Below are 17,421 nucleotides of genomic sequence, written 5' to 3'. Positions count from 1 at the left end.
TAGATATAGGTTATTTAACATCATTTGGCAAACTTGTTTGTATGTTGGAAAAACATGCCCAGTAGTTTTTATGTGCGTTTTTTTTCTTCTGTGGTTCACTTTATTAGATGACTTATATAGACAGCTCCAGGAAAAGGTCACACAAGACTTATACCTGATATATGCTGTTAGTTAAAAGAAGTCATTAAATGAGAATGTCAGAGGCTCTGCCAGACAGATGCATCAAACGCAACAGCTAATTAATTAGTCTACTGGTAAATAATGCTGAGATATAAAGATGAAGTTTAAAAGATAAATCCAGTTTAATGCTGACTGCACTTAAACCCCTAGTTAGACATTGTTTCCCAAGAGAGCCATTGTTAAAAAAGAGTGCATGTCTGACACTGCGAGCACCACTACCACAAGTACACAGCAAATAATTTGGTTCGCTAAAAACGTCTGTTTTTTTAGCCATTTAGCTATGAATTCATCTTTGAGGAAGCACTCAGCCACCTTGTATGGACTGAACTTAACCACTTGACCTCCGGAAGATTTACCCCCATTCCTGACCAGGCCATTTTTTGCGATATGGCACTGCGTCAGTTTAACTGACAATTGCACAATTGTGCGACGCTGTACCCAGATAAAATGTATGTCCTTTTCCCCCCATAAATACTGTAGAGCTTTCTTTTGGGGGTATTTGATCACCTCTGCGTTTTTTATTTTTTGCGCTAAAAACAAAAAAAGCCCTACAATTTTGATAAAAAAACAAAAACAATATTTTTTACTTTCTGCTATAAAACATATCCAATAAAAAAATTGAAAAATGTAATTTCTCTTATGTCTTCTGACAGTCACCGCTCACTCATTCAGTCTCCTGCCTAGCTTGCTCCTATGGATAAGAGGTCAATACCCATTGGTGAAGACTGAATGAGTGGACGGAATGAGTGTCAGAGGACTCAAGGAATTTTACGGTAAGATTTTTCAAAAATTAAGTTTTCTCTTACGTCCTCTGACAGTCGCCGCCCACTCATTCAGTCTTCACCAATGGGTATTGAACTCTTATCCATAGGAGCAAGCTAGGCAGGAGACTGAATGAGTGGGCGGCGACTGTCAGAGGACTCAGAGAAAGGAATTTTACGGTAAGATTTTACAAAAATTCTGTTTTTTTCATTAATTTAGACCTATATGTATTCCGCTACAATCTTTTGGTAAAAAAAAATCCCAATAAGTGTATTTTGATTGGTTTGCGCAAAAGTTATAGTGTCTACAAACTATGGGATATTTTTTTTCTTTTACTTGTAATGGCGGCGATTAGTGACTTATAGCAGGATAGCAATATTGTGGCGGACAATTTGGACACTAACTGACACTTTTTGGGGACCAGTGACTTTAATATAGTGATCAGTGCTAAAATATGCACTGTCACTGTACTAATGACATTGGATGGGAAGGGGTTAACATCAGGGGCAAACAAAGGGTTAAATGTGTTCCTAGCCAGTGCTTGTGTACTGTGGGCGAGGTGCTTTTACTAAGAGAAGACATAGATTTGTGTCCTTGCCATGCAGGAACACAGGATCAATGCCTTCCCTACTGACAGAACGGCAATCTGCCTTGTTTAAATAGGCAGATCGCCGTTCTGCCTGTGTACTGAACATTCAGCAGTGACGGTGAATATCGAGTCCATGGTTTCCGCTGCTGGGCTCCTGTTATGTGTGATCACAGCAGAAGCGAGCTGCCGGCTGCACGCATGTGAGTGCCCTAACCCAGAGGAGCCGGATCACATATATACACATGATCTGGAGCATAGGTGCCACCCTGTAGCAGTAAAACTGCTATGGGGTGGACCTGAAGTGGTTCTAAAGGCTTAACGAGCCAATGAGGAGAGAGAGAGGGGCGGGGCCAAGCTGCGGCTCTGTGTCTGAATGGACAAGCAGAGCAGCAGCTTGGGAGCGTGCCTGCTCGGGTTCACCTATTGCAAGCTGCTTACTCTGGGGGCACTCAACAGGAGGCAGGGGCCAGGAGCACTGGCGAAGGACTCGAGAAGAGGAGGATCGGGGCTGTGCTTTTTTGCCCTTAATGTCACTTTAAGCAGAAATTTCTATGGTTTTTAACTCCAATATTTTTTTATTGAAGTTTAAAGAGGTTGTACATAAGTGAAAATGTACAGAAGAGACCAAACAAAGAAGTAAAAAATTGCTCAAATCTTATACGTTAGTTGAAGGCACGGTGCTTTCAACAAGTGAATGCAAGAATTGAGATAAGGAGTTTTTTCAAAACATACTGTATACTAAACATCTGGACTATACGTTTAACAGGGAAACAAAAGAACCACCCAGTTTTTGGTACCGGTTGAAGGATAAGATAAAAGTTAGGAAATCAGTTATGTCTGTAGAGTATTAATAGTGAGGGCTATAGGTGAGTCTAACAAGTAACTCCGCTTTTGTTGAGAAGAAAACATTCCCCCCCCCCCTGGGTGATCTATGTACAGTACAAGAATTTTACCAAACTTTGTTGCAGATTCCTACCTTTTGATAATATGAAGAAATCACTGGGCGTTTGTGTCAATGTGGAAAGTGAGTCTAATGGGAGTGGTTTCCTAATTATCAATCAGCTGCTGCACTTGCAGGGCTCTAATGAGGAAAATTGCAGGGTCTGCAACCCCTTAGATAGAGCTGCATGATTAATCGTTAAAAAATCGCAATCTTGATTCACCCCCCCCTATACGATCCTAAAATCTCATGTCTTCAATTCTTACAGAGCTGTTCTCTGCTCACTCACAGCTGTCAAAAAAAAAAAAGAGCCTCCATCAAATGTTTCTTAGCATTGTTAAGGGTCCTTTCACACAGAAAAATTAGCCTAATTTTTTTGTAGAATGTAAAAGATGATGTTATGCCGCGAATTGTGAGAGATTTGTGATCTTTATTCTAAGCAAAAAAAATGTGATTCTCATTTTAATCAGAATCGTGCAGCTCTGCCTTTTAGACGTGTTCCTATTGGGAGTATCTCACCAAAAATGACATTTTTGTTGCAGGGGATATCTGAAATCTGACTTGTATCTTAGTGTAGACTTCTGGGAAAATCAGTGAGCCAATCATACAAGCAGAATATTATGTTTCTGGGGGGCGTTCTTCATACAATCTGTGTACTGAACACCTATATAGAATTGCATTTTACAGAAAATTACAGAGCTGCAGATTAAAAAGTCAAGGTCATTTTTTAATAACATTCAATTGCAATATGACTTGAGTCGCAATTGTATATGCCATATTGTTTTGTTTTTTTATTTGCTTTTTTAATTTTTTTTCCTACAAAGTGGAGTTACCCTTTAAGGCACAATACGTGTAATCAAACCTTGTATAGCCAGGAAGAGGTCCAAGGGTGCCAGGAGAAATTTACATTTGGACAAGTCATTTTTCAAAGCAAATAGGCATTCAAGTGAACAATTATGGTTCAGATCTCTAGGTTTTTCAGACAGATTGGGTATATCTATATATCTCCAATGTCTCGTGAGATTAAGTTTGGCTGAAAGGAGAATATGTATGATGAGCGTTCTGAAATTTCTATGGTTTTTAATGACAGAGCTTTTTTTGTCCTTAACCACTTTCCGACCACGCTATAGCAAAATAATGGCTACAGTGCATTTGGCCAGTTCTTAAATCACGCCCCCCATGCGCATGCAGCGGCGCACACCCGGCGCATTCTGTGAGTGCAGTGTCCTTCAGACAGAGCTTATCACAGATAAGGGTAAAGAGCCAATCACAGCTGCTCTATACCATGTGATTAGCTGTGTCCAATCACAGCTGATTATGATGTAAACACTTGCTGGTTATCGGCATTCCTTTCCTCATCCTGTCATAGCTTGAGGAGAGGAGAGAGCTGGTGAATGGATAGTGTGTACGGGGACATCTGTATTGATAATCAGTGCCTATCAGTGCCCATCAGTGCCGCCTATCAGTTTCAGGTATCAGTGCCCATCAATGCAGCATATCAGTGCAGCCTCATCAGTGTTTCCCCATCAGTGCCCACCAGTGCTGCCCCATCAGTGCCAAACAGTGCAGTCTCATCAGCGCACATCAGTGAAGGAGAAAAATTACCTGTTTGCTAAATTTTATTACAGAAACACATTTTTTTTTTCAAAATTTTTGGTCTTTATTTTTGTTTAACAACAAATAAAAAACCAGCGGTCATTAAATACCACCAAAAGAAAGCTCTATTTGTGTGAAAAAAATGTTCAAAAAATTTCATATGGGTACAATGCTGCATGAGCTCGCAATTGTCATTCAAAGTGCAACAGTGCTGAAAGCTTAAAATTGGCCTGGTGCAGGAAGGGGTGAAAGTGCCCACTAGGCAAGTGGGCAATCTCAGTGATATTCTATGACTTGACACCCTCAGGCTCGATTCACACGAATGCCTTTTTTCATGCTTTTTGCTTTTGTGTGAAACGAGCCTCAATCCTAATCTAAGCTGTTAAAAAAAATAAGGCGACTCTGCACGAACGATCATCACGCTATGTATACCGCAGTTCTCTGATTTTTGCTATGCTCCTAAACTTTCGCAAGATTGTTCTTTGGTGATATGTTGGAGATACTGTGAATATTTCCTGTGGCATATCCTTTCTCTGGTTGAGCTGATTGGGAATTTTACATCGCCTATATATGATCACCATCTGGTAAGCAGTTAGTGTGCTCATCACGACTGGGTGTATATTCCATCTGATTTCACCATTGGTATTTGGGATCTTGCTCCTACTCTTCCTCCTCCATATTATTGCATTGGACACTTTGGACTGCAAGTGGACGTTTTTTATTCATTTTTATCTAGTTTTATTTTATTTTTGGCGCTGCTTTTATCTCTTTTTTATGTCTACAAGTTTGTAATCCACTTTTTAGCTGGCTGCCTTAATCAACAATTTGATGTACTGATTTATATATTTATATATTTATTTGTCTAAAGCGCAGATATCACTCCCCTTTTTTTAAAAAAAAATATGAGCCTGTCTTGTAGCTCTATAAGCCAACCTCTAGATAAAGCTACATGTTGTTACATTTTAAAGATCAGTCTACAGCCTCTTCCATCTGCTGGATGATATTTAGTACTTCAAAGTAGTCACTCTGCAGGTGCACACCTGGCCAAGTCTGAAGTGCTTAAATGGAGTGCAGAAAAATCAAATGGTGTCTTATCAAAGTCTTACTACCTGTTTGGCTATTTTAAACTTGTAAATTACTTTTTCTTATTGAATTTGACTTTCTAATTTTGCTTGCTGCCTGCATTTGTATCTGCTTGTTTCTTGACTACACTTGCCTGACACGTTTTGACCTCCAGTCTGTCTAACTAGTTCCGACCTTCTGTACTGTGTTCGACCAGGATCTGTACAATTGACTATCACCCTTTAACAACTCAGAGGGTACACCACATTTTGTAAAATATATAGAGCAGGGAAGGATTTTAACCTCCATCAGGTTTTCTCTGCTTTGTCCTTGTTGGGTAGATTTTTCCCTACTTCCTGCCTTGGTCCCTTTAATGACTCCAAAAGTCAGCATTGTAGCCAGGCATCTTACATTTTCAGAAGAACGTATATTATGGCAGCCTCCATATTTTTACCCTGATGCGCTTCCATTCTATTGTATCTTTGAAAGTACAAAAATGGAAAGACAAACTGATTAGAGCTATCTTTGAGGCACTGTAAACACTTAAACTATGAACAAATTACTTACCAGATTCATTTCTTTTCACTTTTCAGGTCATTTTCGTTCATGATGTCTCTTCCACATATCGAGTTCCCATCTTGTTAGAGGAACAGGGGATAATCAAGTATTTTAAACACAGACTGAACCTTCCTATTGATGGTCACCAAAGCACGCAGCTTCTCAAGTGGAAAAGAATGGCTGACAGGTGTGATATGTCACTTTGTTGTCTGATAATACAAATCACGGACAAAGGAATATCTCTTCTCTATCTCTCTTTATATATAGTTAGGATCCTTGTTTCATAAAACAAAAACCTTCAGTTAAAATCACCATGTAGTTAAATGCAAGTGTACATCTTTTTTCTCTTTCGTTCATTGACGGACACAGCTTCATATCTTCATTAGATGGATGGGTTATGCTGCTCTTCCTAGGAGTAGGACACTAGGCGGAAAAAGGCATGTGGTTTCGGCGATGTCTAAACACAGCGGGAGGCCGGCCTGCGGGAGGAGCGTGACGATCGTCCGGGAAACCTAGAGAAGACCCGCCTGCTTTGTTTACATAACGTCTGTGAGACAGGCAGGAACAGATCAGCAGTTTCAGCTAAGCTGAAACTGCGAGCTGTCTGTGTCTGTCACAGAACCCCCCCCCCCACACACACAGTCAGTAAGCATATTAGGCATACATTTAACCCCTTTGATCAACCACAGGGTTAACCCCTTCCCTGCCAATGGCATTATTACAGAAACAGTGCATATTTTTAGCACTGATTACTGTAGTAATGTCAGTTAGGGTTCCGATCTGTCCGCCGCAGTATTGCAGTCCCACTAAAAACCGCAGATCGCCGCCATTACTAGTAGACGCGATAACTTTTGCGCAAACCAATCAAAATACGCTTATTGCAATTTTTTTGTGAAAAAAGGAGAGAGAATCCGCACTAAGGAAATAGAATTAAGGATCAGGCTGCGGCCCACTTCAAAATATAGCCCTAATAGGGATATATAGAAAATCGTTAAAGGGGTGTGTGAAGGGATTGGCGCTGCCTATGTTATATCAATGAAGGTGTAATATGTAAATAAAGTGTTATCCAAATCCTGCTACCACATATTATTCACAAGTAACATTAAATAAATAGTATCACATGTAACATATATACAAAGAACATATATATCCTGTGCAAATGGTGCAATAAAGTGGCAAGTGGTAAACAGGTAGATGCTGTTAATAAATATATCAAAGTGGCTCAAATAAATAAAGTGCTGAGTGGTGGTGCAAAATTAGCTGGATAGGATTAAATAGATATTCTAATTATAATATAGGCAAGTATTCCAAAAATATATAAATATATAAATTAAATATAGACAAATAAAGTGCAAATGCTACAAATTTCTGGTGTTAAGGTGACAAGTGTAAAAAAATGACAGAAACCACAAATTGTTGTGCAACAGTATAAAGGAACAAAATATTGAGGTGACAGTTGTGAAGATTCACTGTATCCACAAACGTGTGGCTCAGCAAGAAAATATCAAGAAAAGATTGGACAGTGAAAATTGATGATAAATCAATAGGTGATTAAATGAATGTTTAAAATTTAAAAACGTCCATTAATAGTTGATAAGTGCAAAGTCCAAAAAATATATGTATTATAAGATGCTTTCTTGAGGTGATCCGGAGTGGGTGTGCGGGTGAGGAATCTTGTGCTCCCCTCTCAATACAGCCCCCACTTACCAGAGCTAAGTACCCCTACAGGGATGGCCAGCTTGTAGCTAATATTGGGGTTCACTCCCGTATGGCAGGGGTCCTGGACCCTGATAACCTTAGCTGTGGTCCTTCTCTCAGATCATTTCTCAGGGGTGCAATATAGGCTCATAAACATCAATGGACATCAGTATCCCAAGGGTAATAGAGGGTAATCCCAGGTCATATATAAAGGAAGAATGCTTCATATAGTGAAGTATTGCTATTAAAAATTCCTTTATTAACCACTTGCCGACCGCCGCACGACTATCTACGTCGGCGGTCAGCCCCTCACAGGCAAACTAACGTAGGGCTACGTTGCTTGCTTGTGAGGGTCTAGGGAGCGAGCGCGCGCCCCCCGGGGCGCGCTCCCGCTCCCGCGTGGTCACGGACCCCCCCGCGCGTGTGACCAGCGGACCCGATGTCCGCCGGTCACTCGGCGATCGGCGGGGGAGAGGGAGAATGTCAGGCAGCTTGTGTAAACAAACTGCCTGTCATTCTCCTCGCTGCAAAGACACTGATAAAACGGATCTGGTATGTAGATCCGTTGATCAGTGTCCTTACAGCTAGAGCCACAGCCAATCACAGTAGAAACCACGCCCCTAGGGACACACACAGCCCCTCCCTTCCAAATAAAGTTAACCCCTTCACTACCAGTGTATTTTTACAGTAACAGTGCATATGTATAGCACTGATTACTGTAGAAATGTCACTGGTAACCCCAAAAGTGTCAAAAATGTCAGTCAAGGGTCCGATCTGTCCGCCGCAATGTCGCAGTACCGCAAAAAAAATCGCAGATCGCCGCCATTACGCGTTAAAAAAAAAACAACAAAAATGACAAAAATCTTTCCCTTTGTTAGTAAACGCGATAACTTTTGCGCAAACCAATCAAAATACGCTTTTTGCGATTTTTTTTACCAAACATAGGTAGCATAAAATAAATTGGCCGAAAATTTTTAAAAATTTTGATTTTTACATTTTTTTTGGGGGAATTTCATATAAAAAAATGTGAAAAATATTGTTATTTTTGCAAAATTGACGCTCTTTTTTTGTTTATAGCGCGTGATCAAAAAATCGCACAGGTGATCAAATACCACCAAAAGAAAGCTCTGTTTGTGGGAAAAAAAGGACGTCAAATTCGTTTAGGTACAGCGTCGCACGACCGCGCAATTGTGCGTTAAATTCACGCAGTGCCGAATCGCAAAATACCCCCTGGTCGGAATGGGGGTAAAATCTTCCGGGGCTTAAGTGGTTAAGTATAAAAACCAGGTACTCACATTAAAAGGAGATCAACATGCATGTATGCAATATGTTGTGCGTTTTGGTATAAAATTTGACTATTTTTAATTTATTACTAAAAGGCGGTGTCTGAACTATCAATGAAATTATGACGCAGTGCCTCCAGCCGATTACGGCAAATAATTTAATAACTAAAAACAAAACCCAATCAATTTTGTTCAGACACTCATAGTATACCACGCAATTTTCCCGAGTTCTTTTTTTTTTATCAGTTAATTTCTTTTTAAAAGCATATACCAATCTTAGTGAAACAGTCTACAGTAGGGAATATATATATAAGAATATTTATTCGCAAGACATATTTTCACCATAAATGATCATACTTGAATGACACAAAGAGATAACCTTACACAAAATACCAACTTAAAACAATAAATGCAATGTGATATTTAGCTAAACGATGAAAGTAAAATAAAGCAAGATTATGTTTTTCCCAGGTGTAGTATGAACCATAAATTAATATTCTATATAATCAGACCACAATAGTCTGCGAATCACATGGCCGAAAGTCATTCCACTGCAGATGAAGTGAGAATAAGCCATGCAAAACGGAAGACTTAAAATCGCAAATAATGCGCTTAATCTGATATTAATAAAAATGTTATAAAAACAAAAATCATCTCTTTAGAGAAAAATCTACATATGGTTTATACGGCTGGGATTGTACTTTCGTTACCCTTTAAATACGAAATGTAAAACATTTAAGGAAGTACATAAACAATATTGAATAATAATCAAATAACAGCAAGGCATAATTACCATATTTAAAATGGCCGCTTAGCTTAGAATAGTAGTTACCAGGTTCCTTAAGATGGCTGCTTTTCCAAGATGGTGGCCAATTAGGGAGGAGCTTCTTTTGGCGTCCCTCAAAGGTTCAGATACATGGTGGACCAAGATGGCGTCTGTATAGATGAGTCTATGCATGGTTGTGGTAGTGTGTATGTTGTAAGTGTGATGTATCTTGTGTCTTGTGTCTGTTGTTTGTCCTATTACATCTCTGGTTTCTTTTTATTTTGTGTTGAACAAAAGGGCAGTAAAAATTATCATAAGCCAAACCCAGTGGGAGGAACATTATTCCTATTGGTTGGAACATCTTATTCATTAACTGGTGATGTCATAGGGTGACCCCTCTTGGTTAACCAGTATATTAAAATTAAATAAAGATTTCTCCATTTAAGACTATTATAAAAAACATAAAATGTAATCATGCTCTCATCTATGACGTCCATTTAATCCACCAGGTATCTGAATAAAGATTAATCTGGATACCACCATTCTCATATTTAATATCTCTTATGTAATACATATATATTGGATTTTACTTTTTAACCCAAGACTTCAATTAGTAGCAGTAAGAATTATATAGATAAATATACAGTTATATATATATATTGATACACAACAGCTTGTATATGTAACTTTTTCTACACATGGTTTGTTTCCAATTAGAGTATTATCCATTTAAGGGATTATTATGTTAACAACAGTACATTCATGATTTTGGGACTGGATGATAAAATATGGGCGAAATTTCTGACCATTTGACACTACTATATGATAGAATATAATGTACTTCTCAGTAGGAGGTTGTCATAACAACATAGTTCCATAACACCTTTTGTATATGATGGGGCAAAGATGTTGTATCAGTTTATGATTTTATGAAATTCATTTTGAGATTTGCAGTTCTCGTCATTCTAAGTGACAATGTTTATTTGACTCCATGTAGATTCCAACAACCCTACCCCCCTGTTGGTTTATAGGTAAATGAATGATAGATTCTAGCCTTTGTCCGTTTCCGTTTGTTTGTCTCCTCATGATATAGACAATAGCTTATCCTGCTTGTGGATGGGTGAACACAGGTGTTATCCTGAAATTGAGTTTCGGCCATTGTGTGATAAAATGTCTCATGGCCCGAACATAGTTTTATGATCTTTCTGGTTTTTCGTGTTTCAAGACCAGGGGAAGGATGTCTTATGTAAACCTTTTCCCCCAAAGGCCGTTCCACCTGTGATAAGCGATTTATTTATCTGTCTTTCTGAGTATTGTGTTTAAAAGTTTGTCAAACACAGTTTCCTTTCGGGGCAGATGACACAGCTTCTCATCTCAAAGTACAGGCAAACAAAACCATCTCAAACAATGGACGCAATGTGTGTTTCAAACTGAAAGAGTTTTGACTCAATATGTAGCAAGGCCAATGGAGGCCTCAAAGTTCACAATTCTTGACCTGTAATAATAAAAAATGTATTTCTATTTTGCACTGAAAGTTTAACTTATAGGAGCCGCAACTTTCTCGTATGGCGGTGTATTTCCGGAACGCCATGCGCTCCAACCGCCGGATGTGCATTCCAGACCAACAAGCGGAAGTGACGCGGTTACGCTCTCTACGCGTTTTGTCAGAATGACGTCATCAGGAGTAGTGTTTTGACGAGATTGTAACTAGTCAGTGGGGGTCTCCAAAATGCATGGCTGGGATACCTAAGTGTTTTGCTAGGAGGGATCCTTTTGAAGAAAATGACAGTACCACCGGTGGTGGACTCCCAGGTTTCTAGGCTGAATAAAGTCAAGGTACTACCAGTGGAGGATGCTCCGTCCTTTAAGGATCCCGCGGATAGAAAGGCTGAATTCTTGGTCCGCCATATTTTTACCTTGGCATGTTCAATCCTAAGACCAGTGTTTGCCATAACCTTGGTCTCTCAGACCTTGACGAAGTGGGCAAAACTTTTACGCCAGGATTTGAAGGCGGGTCAGCACCCTCATGAAATGCCCGAGCTGGTGGACCAGTTTATACAGGGGTTTCAATACATTTGTGATGCCTCTTTGGATGCAGCTCCATTGGCCTGCAGGGCGTCGGTGACGGCGGTGACTTTTCGCCACATGATCTGGTTGAAATGTTGCTCTGTGGACCAAGCCTCCAAAAAGGTTCTGAGGAGCCTTCCTTTTGTAGGGGACCGCCTGTTTGGAGCCTCCATGGAAGAGATCATTAAGGGCTCACGGGAGACAAAAGCACCTTGCTTCCACAGGTTTCTAAGAGCAGAGAGCCTCGCTGCAAACGTGGTCCTATTTTTTGCGGCTCACAAGTGCCCCTTTCGTCCTTCAGGGTTGCAGGACAAGGGGCCTAAATCTTCTCGCTCCTGCACAGGGGGTTCCAAGAGACCCTTGGTTGGTAAGTCCAAGGCGGGCTCTTCTGGCCCCATGGACAAGCCCTTCTCTGTTATAGGGGTGGGGGGAAGTCTTTGTTTCTATCCGGACCCATGGACCTCGTTTATCCAGGGCAAATGGGTACCCAAGTTGATTTGGTCCGGTTACAAGACTGAATTTCAATCCTTGCTCCCGGCAAGGTTCTTCCCTTCCAATTTGGGTCTGTCTGCTGATTGGCTTCACAGCCTTCTAGGAGCGGTACAGGATTTGCTGTCACAAGGGGTAATAGTCTCAGTTCCACAGTCAGAATGTTTTCAGGGGTTTTATTCAAACCTCTTCATGGTACCCAGGAAGGAGAGGAAGGTTTGTCTAATCCTGGATCTCAAGGCCCTAAACCGATTTGTGCGGGTTCCAAAATTCAGAATGGAATCTATTCACACAGTTGTGGCTTCCCTTCATCAAGGGGACTGTCTAGCCTGCATCGACATCAAGGACACTTTCCTTTATGTCCCGATCTCCATTGGGTATCAGCGCTTTCTCCGCTTTGCCATAGGCGCAGAGCACTATCAATTTGTGGTGTTGCCCTTTGGTCTCGCCTCGGCTCCTCGGGTATTCACAAAGGTGTTGGCTTCGGTGTTAACCTTGCTCAGACAGCAGAGGATTTCGGTACTTGGGTACCTGGACAATCTTCTTCTGAGAGCGAAATTGTCATCTGTCCTGCAGGAGGATCTGGACATCACAGTGAGAACTCTGCAGGAGTTCGGCTGGACTCTGAATTTTCAAAAGTCAGCCTTGACTCCGTCCACCATGTTGGACTTTCTGGGGCTGACTCTGGATTCAGCCTCAGCCCGGGTGTTCCTTTCGAAAAACAAAGATCAAAAAATCGCAGCATGCAGTTGTCTCTCAGAATTTGCATGCAGGTCCTGGGCCTGATAGTTTCCACCTTCAAAGCAGTTCCATTCGCCCAGTTCCATACCAGACTTTTGCAAAAGGAAATCCTAACCAAATTGGACAAGGTTCCACAGTCTCTGGACAATTTGACCCTGTTGAGTCGGGGCGCGAGAGGATCTCTGCTTTGGTGGCTCTGCTCCCCAGTGCTTTGAGAAGGGAAATAGTTTCTTCCCCTGTCCCAGACAGTGGTTACCATGGACGCCAGCCTGTCTGGGTGGGGAGGGGTCCTGGGCATGACATCAGCCCAGGGGTTTTGGTCCAGGGAGGAGTCAAGTCTATCAATCACATCCTGGAAATTCGTGCGATCGGGTTTTGCCTGTCCCAGTGGATGGATAATCTGCAGGGGTGTCCAGTGAGGATTCAATCGGACAACGCCAAGGCCGTGGCATATATCACCAAGGGGGCACAAGAAGTGCCCTAGCGGCCAAAGAAGTGACCGGTATTCTAAGGTGGGCAGAACGCTTTATTCCAGCGCTCTCTGCTGTGCACATTCCAGGAGTGGAAAATTGGCAGGCGGACTACCTCAGTCGTCAGGCACTGTGTCCGGGTGAATGGTCCCTTCTCCCGGAAGTGTTTCAACAACTATGTCTCCGGTGAGGGACCCCCGATGTGGACCTGTTGGCCTCTCGTCTTAACCAGAAGGTTTCGAGATTTGTAGCAAGGTCTCGGGATCCTCTGGCAGATGCCACAGACGTGCTGGTGGCCCCCTGGGGTCGGTATTGTCTGATTTATGCCTTCCCTCCAATACAACTTCTGCCGAGACTTCTGCGCAGAATCAAAGCAGAAGGGATTCTAGTGATTCTGGTGGCCCCAGACTGGCCACGTCGGTTCAGGTACGCGGACCTGGTAAGACTGATAGCAGATGCCTGTTGGCGGCCTCCTCTCACAGAGGATCTGTCTCAATGACCGATCTTTCATCCTGCTTTACGGTCGCTGGCTTTAACGGCCTGGCTATTGAAAGCCAGGTGTTGAAGGATAGGGGGTTGTTGGAATCGGTGATCCCTACTCTGTTGAAAGCTAGGAAATCTACTTCTCAGAAGATTTACCATCGAGTTTGGAAATCATATATTACTTGGTGTGAGTCTAAGGGGGTTTTCCTGCGTTCCTTTTTGGTACCACGTCTATTAGAGTTTCTCCAAAGAGGTGTAGATCAGCGTTTGTCTCTGGGCACCATTAAGGGCCACATTTCAGCTTTGGCAATTTTCTTCCAAAGAACGTTTGGCTGCGAATGACTTGGTTGAAACTTTTGTGCAGGGAGTTCGCCACTTGGCACCGCTGGTGCAGTCCCTGGTGCCTCTGTGGGACCTTAACCTGGTACTGTCTGTCCTTCAAAGACCACCCTTTGAGAAAATTTGTGAAATTCCTTTACTTACCTTGTCACAGAAAGTGGCTTTCTTGGTGGTTATTACTTCTGTACTCGGGGTCTCTGAGTTGGCTGCGTTGTCCTGCCGGTCACCTTATCTGGTGGTTCTTAGGGACAAAGTGGTACTCCACCCATGTCAATCGTTCCTTCCGAAGGTAGTTTTGGGGTTTCACTTGAATGAGGGCATTGTGTTGCCTTCTTATGTCCTAATCCAAAGCATCTGAAAGAGGTTGCTTTGCATTCTTTGGATGTGGTCTGGGCCATCAGGGTGTACTTGATGACGACTGAGTCTATTCGGAAATCGGATACCTTGTTTATCCTTACGGATGGTCCTCATAAGGGGCAGGCTGCATCTACTGCGACCATTTACAGATGGGACAGGCAAACGGTGGTGCAGGCCTATTCAATTAAGGGTCCGGTTCCTCCATTCCTGTTAGGGCGCATTAGTGCCTCCTGGGCCTTCCGTCATCAGTGGTCCAGGTTTGCAAAGCGGCAACCTGGGCGTCTGTACACACATTGACCAAGTTCTACAAGGTGGATGTTTTTGCACCTGCAGATGCTGTCTTTGGCCGCAAAGTTTTGCAGGCCACTGTGGCAGAGACTTCTACCTCTTGAGGGTGTTTTTTTCTGGTAGGTGAACTCCAGTTGTTCCAGGTTGAGCTCCTGGTTTACCTGGTATGCTATGTTTGGCCCTTCTTTTTGGGAATATGTTTTTTGCTGTGTTTTTTTCCCCACCCCCTCATGCTGATACTGCTTTGGAACGTCCCATCCGTCCAATGAAGATATGAAGCTGTGTCCATCAATGAACGAAAGAGAAAACTGGATTTTTGTCTTACCGTAAAATCCTTTTCTCTAATGGTCATTGACAGACACAGCACCCATCCTCTGTGGAGTTGGGTTATATATTCTTCTGACACTGCTTGTTACAAAACTGAGATCCTAGAGCAGGAAGTGGGAGTGTACCTCCTGGGACTGCCCCATGAGTGTAGTTAAGATTTGTTCTACTCCTAGGAAGAGTAGCATAACCCATCCGTCTAATGAAGGTTTGAAGCTGTGTCCGTCAATGAACATCAGAGAAAGTGTTTGCAGTGTAAATTGTTCTAAATTAAATACGTAGTTTTTACAATGTAACTCTATACCCCTCCCTCTGAAGAGCACTTCTGACATTTGGAAGAAAACTTGCCTGTTCAGAAAATTCAGTTGTTTAGGAATATGTATACTGTATATGACAGGTTAATAAGGCAATGCTGGTTTGTGGTTGAAAATTAATCCTGACCGTGCAGAAGTCAATGTAGCACAGTCATGTGATTCTGTGCCAAAGTAGTTTACTGCACCTTGCCAACATTGAATGATGACAAATAATGATATATATAAAACAACTCACCTGCACCTGATCCTGCAGATCTTGGTTATCATCAAGAGGGATAGCAGGGGGCAGGGCAAGATAGATTGTGTGTTGGTGTGTGGGTATGTGTATATACAGTATATGTGTGTATGTATATATACTGTGTATATATATATATATATATATATACTGTATATATAGTACTGTGTAAAGGTTTTATGCTGTACATTAAGAATGCTTTCAGAAATAGAAGTGTTAATAGTTTATTTTTTTCAAGAGAAATCCAAAACAGCATCCATCTTCAATTCTTCTAGGTACACTTGCACAAAGTTTTTGAAGAAATTCAGCAGGTAATTTATTCCAAACATTTTGGAGAACTAGCCACAGATCTTCTGTGGATGTTGGCTGCCGCAAATCCTTCTGTCTCTCCATGTAATCCCATACAGACTTGATGATGTTGAGATCAGGGCTCTGTGGGAGCCAAACCATCACCTCCAGGACTGCTTGTTCTTTACACTGAAGATAGTTCTTAATGACATTGGCTGTATATTTGGGATTGTGGTCCTGCTGTAGAACAAAATTGGGGCCAGTCACGCGCGTCCCTGATGGTGTGGCATGATGGATAAGAATCTGTCTGTATTTCTCAGCATTGAGGACACCATTGATCCTGACCAAATCTCCAAATCAATTTGCAGAAATGCAGCCCCAAACTTGCAAGGAACCTCCACCATGCTCCACTGTTGCCTGCAGACACTCACTGTTGTACCACTGTGCACGCCTTAGCGAACAAACTGCCTCCTGCTACAGCCAAATATTTAAAACTTTGACTCATCAGTCCAGAGCACTTGCTGCCATTTTTCTGCACTCCAGTTCCTATGTTTTTGTGCATATTTGAATTGCTTAGCCTTGTTTCCATGACCTATGCAGGAAGACAACATTGCAAAAGATGGCTAACAGTGACCCCCATTCTTTGTCATGACATGAATCATTTTAAAAAGTAGCTTCACTTTTGTTGAGAAAACCACATTCCCCTTTGTGTGTACATTGCAAGGATTTTAACAAACTTTGTTGCAGATTCTTACCTGTTTGTTGCACTTTGCGGGAGATTTGCCAAAGCTGGAGTGTGCAAAATCTGGTGCGGTTCTGCATAGAAATCAATCAACTTCCAGGTTTTAGCGCTCCTTCACATTGGAGGTGGGTTTGAAATTGTGCAAGTTCAGCTGAATTTGCACGATTTCAAACCCACAATATTATTGCGAGTTCGGGGACAATTTGACAGACATCGGTGCAGGTTCATGCACTTATGTCTATTGAAATTGCCTCCAAAGTCGCCAAAAGTAGTGCAGAAACTACTTTTGAAAATCAATGCAGTGCCGCAAACGGAAGCAACTAATTTATTTTAATCAGATAATGCACTTTGAGTGTTATGATGAGAAAAGATGCACGGTAGGTATCCCTTAAAACGTGATTTCCCCTTAGAATCCCCATGAGTATCTCGCCAAAAATTTAATTTTTCTCTGTAGAGGAAGCCTAAAGCCTGGCTTGTATCTTAGTTGAGATTTCTTTATCCAGGCAGGAAATTATATATCTGGAGATGTTTTGTACACCAATTGTGTACAGAACGCCTCCAAGATGCCATATTGCATTGAGTTTTACAGAAAATTACAGCACAGCAGTTTGAAAAGGAAAAGTAATTTTTTATAACATTAAATTACAATATGACTTGTGTAGCAGTTGTTTATGCTATTATACTTTTTTTATTTGCTTTATATTTTTCCATTGGAAACTTAAGCTATAGAAAAATGTAAATTAAATGGGCCATTAAACAGCTCAGGTTGATGTGTCCAGAAACCCTGCCTCAAGACTGTTACACCTGTCGGAAAAGCCCATCAAGAAATACAAGGCCTCCCATACCATTT

At 41.6% G+C, this 17,421-nt stretch overlaps 1 protein-coding gene across 1 annotated transcript in view; it reads left to right on the top strand.

The window, feature by feature from the left end:
* The window catches only part of CTPS2 (CTP synthase 2), a 459,116-nt gene that overhangs the window by 108,756 nt on the left and 332,939 nt on the right, over positions 1-17,421 (top strand). The window contains exon 9 of the mRNA XM_082245048.1: positions 5,723-5,874. Within this exon, the coding sequence (XP_082101174.1) occupies positions 5,723-5,874 (152 nt within the window). The remainder of the gene's footprint in view (positions 1-5,722; positions 5,875-17,421) is intronic.

This window comes from Pelophylax lessonae (genome assembly GCF_965119305.1).
Source record: "Pelophylax lessonae genome assembly, chromosome: 2".
NCBI lineage: Eukaryota > Metazoa > Chordata > Amphibia > Anura > Ranidae > Pelophylax > Pelophylax lessonae.
This window is presented reverse-complemented; position numbering and strand designations above follow the sequence as displayed.